This window comes from Pterocles gutturalis, unplaced genomic scaffold, assembly GCF_000699245.1.
Source record: "Pterocles gutturalis isolate BGI_N339 unplaced genomic scaffold, ASM69924v1 scaffold7309, whole genome shotgun sequence".
NCBI classification, from domain to species: Eukaryota; Metazoa; Chordata; class Aves; order Pterocliformes; family Pteroclidae; genus Pterocles; species Pterocles gutturalis.
The window spans coordinates 2,026-7,595 of NW_010128081.1; the positions used below are offsets into that span (position 1 = coordinate 2,026).

Sequence of the window (5,570 nt, forward strand, 5' to 3'; positions counted from 1 at the left end):
ACGAAAAACTTAAAATTGGTGGAAATAGCAGAACTAAACCGATACAAGAAAAATTGCTCAGTGACTCAGTACACCAGTTATCAAGCAATATCTCGGAGACATCCAACAGCCAGGAAAGATCCAGTGATCTGGAAGATGCTCATTCCTCATCAATCTCATCCCACCTCCACCTGAAAGGGAGGATGGCATGACTCTTCCTTGGGGGACATCTGACCACAGAGGTCCTCCGTGGATGCCTGGGACCAAGCTCACATGGCCAGAGCCGCCACATTCAGCACCTTGTTCCTCCCAACTGCTGAGAGCTCTGCTCCTGTCCACAGGGAAAGGTGAAGTAGAGATAACTGCCTTTACCTAACTTTGCAGTGTTCTTTGCATTATTAGTTACTCCTTCACAGAGCCAATAAACACCCAAACTCCTTTACACTGATACAATTATTGTGTAGGAATTAACATGTGCATTTACTCTGTCCTGACAACAAACCATGATAGCACTAACATTAAATGCCATCAAATACAGCCGTAACTGAAATTGAACCATCTCCTTAAATGCTGTCTTCCTTCTGTTGGCATAATGAACTCCGGTTGCTAGAGCTTGGATTTTTTTTTTTTCTCTTTAAAAAAAAATATCTTTAAACAAAAAAGTCACTATCGAAGTAATAATGTTGACTTTTTGTCTGTTTAAATGAGACACAAAGGAATACTTCAGGGAGATTACTTACTGTATGTAGGCTACATAGCCTGCATGTCATTAAATAAAAAGCCCAAACCAAAATACATGTATTCAGCTAATCCCAGGGGAAAAAATTTAAGAAAGAAAAATATTTCTAGAACAAGGATAAAAATACCCAATAGTTCCAGCTCTTCAGCCATCAAGCTTAGATAAATCTGCATAACTTGATGCTAATATAGCTGAAAGATAACATCCTATTTCCTAGGAAATCTGAAAGTTTTCCGAGTTATATTGGAAAATGTTGGCAACCCTGAAATTACGTTATTAAAACATGGTGTTAAAAGTGGTTGAGCAGGTTCAAAATCACTTCTCAAAACCAGCTAAACTGAAATCATCCTCAGATCATCATCTTTAAGTCATATAAACTTACACCGCACTACTAAATCTGGATACAATAAAGCACCATCAAGACTAATGATCAGGCAGGACAGACCACAGTGCAAGCAGAAACATCTCTCCGTGACAAAGTTCTTTAAATGTTTTTGCTGTTAGAGGGAAAAGCACTGTCAGGTATACCTACAGTTTGTTCATATTCTAGTATTTATACTTTTTTAAACTAGCAAATGAACCTTTTTATTTTTGATATACAGATATCTAGCAACTTAATTGCAAGCAAAAACAGAGGTATTACCCTTTGACTATAAAAATCAAAATAAGTCACCATGGCTACTAGATGAAACAGTCTAGCCTCTTTGCCTCAACTTGGAAAGGATATTAAATCTCTAGGAGCTCTGTGTTCCAGTGTAAGATGAGCTGCAAAGTCATCTGTGACATGATTCGGATCCCCTCCAGGTAATGCTGCACATATTGGACAAATCTGAAATGACAAAACAAGAAAAAACCTCCAGCTTTATAAATTTTACACAAAACAGAACTTGTATAATTGAGTCAATCATTAGGCATCAATACTTATGCTTTAAAAATCACAATTATGTATTCACAAACACATGAATAGTAACATATTCAAAAAACTCAGAAATACATTAAAGTGCAGACATTAGACATCTTTTACTTTTTGATTTTCAGAATGCTACAAAAACCAGAGCTATAATTTTCAAATTCAGTTTGCAGTGTCTTGAAAATGAGTCTTTGTATGCCAATTCTGCCACAGACAGTAGAATCCTACTACACAGGATTGCAATTTGCCTGGTTGACACTCATCCCAGCAGAGGAGGCAGAATGAAACCACGCATAAGTCTTTGCTGAAGTATCAAACTGAGACCACCCATGCAAGCAGTGCATAACTACTGGTTTGTCAGAGAAGGGCTGATCTCTACATGCCCACACAACTGTATTTCGGGACAAGGCACTGATATCTGTCTTTGGTTTGTTTTTTTTTAAACCAAAACACACATTAACTAAGCAAACAAACAGTGTAATTACAATTGCTGTAATTATGACTTGTTTTTTGAACGATTCCACAAACAGCTTGAAAAGCACCTTCCATTTTTCTTTACAGTAGTTTTGCAGTCTGATTTTAAAGTTTTACAGATGGCAAATAAAAAAAAAAAAAATCCATTCCACAAAATTCTTCCCCCAAATCTTAAGTGCTCAAATTAAGAGCACTTTAACAGTTAAATGCAACTGCTTCCCATGAATTCTTCCCTCTGTTCCTCACAGTCAAACAGTCTTGTCTTTATGGAGTAGCTCTCTCTGCAATAAAAAGCCCAGGTTCCCCATGCCCTTCATGCATATACTCAAGTTGCTGACAGTAGATCTCAAAAGACTACGGGCATTAAGAACACCTATATAACAGCACACACATCTGTCTTACTCTTATGGAGGTGAGGACAATGTCTTGAAATAAGTTTACTGTAAAATCTCATCTGCTCTTGACAGCAGCTGCTACTTCTTTAATGCCACTTGAATTTTAATAGTCAGCTCTGAGCAGAAAATGAGGCATTTTGAAAGCTTTTTGCTACAACCCCTTCCCTTTGATTTTCAACGTTCAGCATTTCTCTTCACAGAACTCGTCTTCCCAGATTTTTTACCACTAGAGAAGCCATAACAGGCAGACACACTACAGAGCAAAGACATCTTATTACAGCATAATATAATAAATACTCAACTATGCCAACATATCATACAACTACCCTCTAAGGAATATAGGAATAGATGTATATTGGACAGATAGTTCCCAAGTCCATAAACTTATTTATAAGCTGCTTAATTTTCAATAATGTGTTTCATACCAACAGGTGACAACACCTTCAAAGCAATCTTTTTTCATTTAAGCTACTCTGAGCAATCAGAACCCCAACATAAGACAAACAACACACTTCTTCTGAAAGTAGCAAAACAAAAGAAAGGTCTTTTGCTAGCAGGACAAAGGCATCATGAACTGCACATATTTGCCTGAAAAAAAGAGACACAGTCCTCAGAAAAACATCAGCTAAGAAGAAGAAATATGGAACAATGAAAGGAGGCAATCTAAGTATACTAACCCTAACTATAAACATGACCTAAAATTTCAAGAACTCTCAGGCTGGGAAAAGTTACCGAAGCATTGTTACACACAAACAAAAATTTAGTTAAGCATAATCTCTGGCAAAATCACAATAAAGACTGCAGCATCACTGATAAAGCATAACACAGCTAAAAATCGTTGTAAAAAGAACATGCCTGAACAAATGGTGTAGATGACAGGAAAACATTGTTAGAAGTTTCTCTTGTAGTTATGATCATTTGTATCAAAAAATCATCGTGCTACCATAAACGATGTCTGAAAGATGACTGCAAAGTCCTGAGTCAATCAGGCTCACAGAATACACAGCCAGATGCTTCTGCACTTGCCACATAAGGCTTACCATTACCCTTGGACACTTACTGGTGAAGAAATACTGGTAATTACTGAGGTTTTTGTACCCACCAAAATCAAATTATTTATTATGCTTACTGTGTGATCTCAGAAACTTAACAAAATCACAAAACTTAATGATTATCCTGTAGACACCCGTATAATTTTAAATTAAAGTACCCAGAATAACAATCACCCTTGAGGTAATATCACCAAACTCCTCCCCTGGAGTTCCTCTCCAGGACCTCAGCACACTGGGGTACCTCTCCAAAGTGCCTGTATACTAATACACATAGCATTGGGAATAACCATGCTACAGATCTGTGTGCAGTTGCGGGACTACAATCTCCTTGGGATCACAGAAGCAAGGTGGGATGGCTCCCATGACTGGAATGCTGCAATGGAGGGATACAGGTTCTTTAGAAGGGAGAGGAAGGTGGGCTTGCCTTTTATGGGAGAGAGCAGCTGGAATGCATGAAGCTCTGCCTGGGGATGGAAGAAAACCTAATAGAGAGCTTATGGGTTGGTACTGAAGAGAGGACAGACAAAGGTGACGTTATAGGGAGTGTCTACTACGGACCACCTTTCCAGGAAGAACAAACGGATCAGGCCCTCTACAGATATATAGGAACTGCCTCATATTTGCAGACCCTGGTCCTCATAGAGCACTTCAACCACCATGTTATCTCCTGGAGGGACAAGATAGAGTAACAGCAATCCAGGAGGTTCCTGTAGTGCACTGATCCCGCTCCAAGAGACAGAGGATCCAATGGGAAGAGGTGCTCTGCTGGACCTCATACTCACCAACAAGGAGGGGTTCATTCAGGATGTGACTATTCATAGAATCATAGAATGGTCAGGGTTGGAAGGCGCCTTAAAGATCATCTAGTTCCAACTCCTCCCCCCCACCCCGTCATGGGCAGGGACACCTCCCACAAGACCAGGTTCCTCAAAGTCTCATGCAACCTGACCTTGAATACCTCCAGGAATGAGGGGCATCCACAACTTCCCTGGGCAACCTGTTCCAGTGCCTCACCACCCTCGCAATTAAAATTTCCTTCCTAATATCTAATTTAAATCTACTTTGTTTCAACTTAAAACTATTACCCCTTGTCCTCTCACTACACTCCCTGATAAAGAGTGCCTCCCCATCTTTCCTGTAGGCCCCCTTTAAGTACTGGAAGGCTGCTATAAGGTCTCCCCAGAGCCTTCTCTTCTCCAGGCTGAACAACCCCAACTCTCTCAGTCTGTCCTCATAGAGGAGGTGCTCCAGCCCTGTGACCACCTTTGTGGCAATCCTCTGCACTTGCTCCCAACAGGTCCATGTCTTTTTTATGCTGGGGGCCCTAGAGCTGAACACAGTACTCCAGGTAGGGTCTGCAGCCTAGGCTGCAGTGACCTTGAGATGGTGGAGTTCAGGATCTGGAAGACAGGGAGGAAGATGAAAGACAAGCTCACAACCCTGTACTTCAGAAGAGCAGACTGGCCTCTTCAAATAAATATCTATTTGGAGGTGTCCCATGGGATAAAGCCCTGAGGGTAGAGGGACCTCAAGAAAGCTTGTTAATATTCAAGCATCCCAGGACAATTTAAGGAAAGCTAAAGTCCAAATGGAATTGAATCCAGTGAGCCATGTCAAAGGCAACAAGAAGGGCTCCTAGAAGTACACAGGCAACACAGAGAAGAATAAGGAAAATGTGAGTCCATTGCCCAAAAGATACGGGACCTGGTTACTGTCCTGGGTCCAGCTGGGATAGGGTTAATTCTTCACAGAAGCTGGGAGGTGTGCATAGCCAAAGGGATATTTGATACCATGCTGATGTCATGCAGGGATATAAGGGGAAGCTAGCCAGGAGAGGGGTCTCTTTTGTGAAGCTCGTGGTGGTGAGGATTTCATTGTATCAGTGTTTCCATTGTATTCTATATCTTGTCTTATTGTTACATTCTCCTTTCTTCTTTTTTCCTGGTGTGGTATTATTAAAAATAATCATTATCTCAACTCACGAGGTTCCACTTTTTTTTTTTTTTTTTTTTTTTTGGGGG

The 5,570-nt window shown here is 40.3% G+C and overlaps 1 protein-coding gene across 1 annotated transcript in view; it reads right to left on the reverse strand.

The window, feature by feature from the left end:
• Positions 1-1,389: 1,389 nt before the first annotated feature.
• LOC104466152 (E3 ubiquitin-protein ligase KCMF1) overlaps positions 1,390-5,570 on the reverse strand; it is a gene marked incomplete at its 5' end in the record, with an annotated part of 19,582 nt that continues 15,401 nt past the window's right edge. Inside the window, one exon of the mRNA XM_010079488.1 lies at positions 1,390-1,547. Coding sequence (XP_010077790.1) covers positions 1,428-1,547 — 120 coding nt within the window. The remainder of the gene's footprint in view (positions 1,548-5,570) is intronic.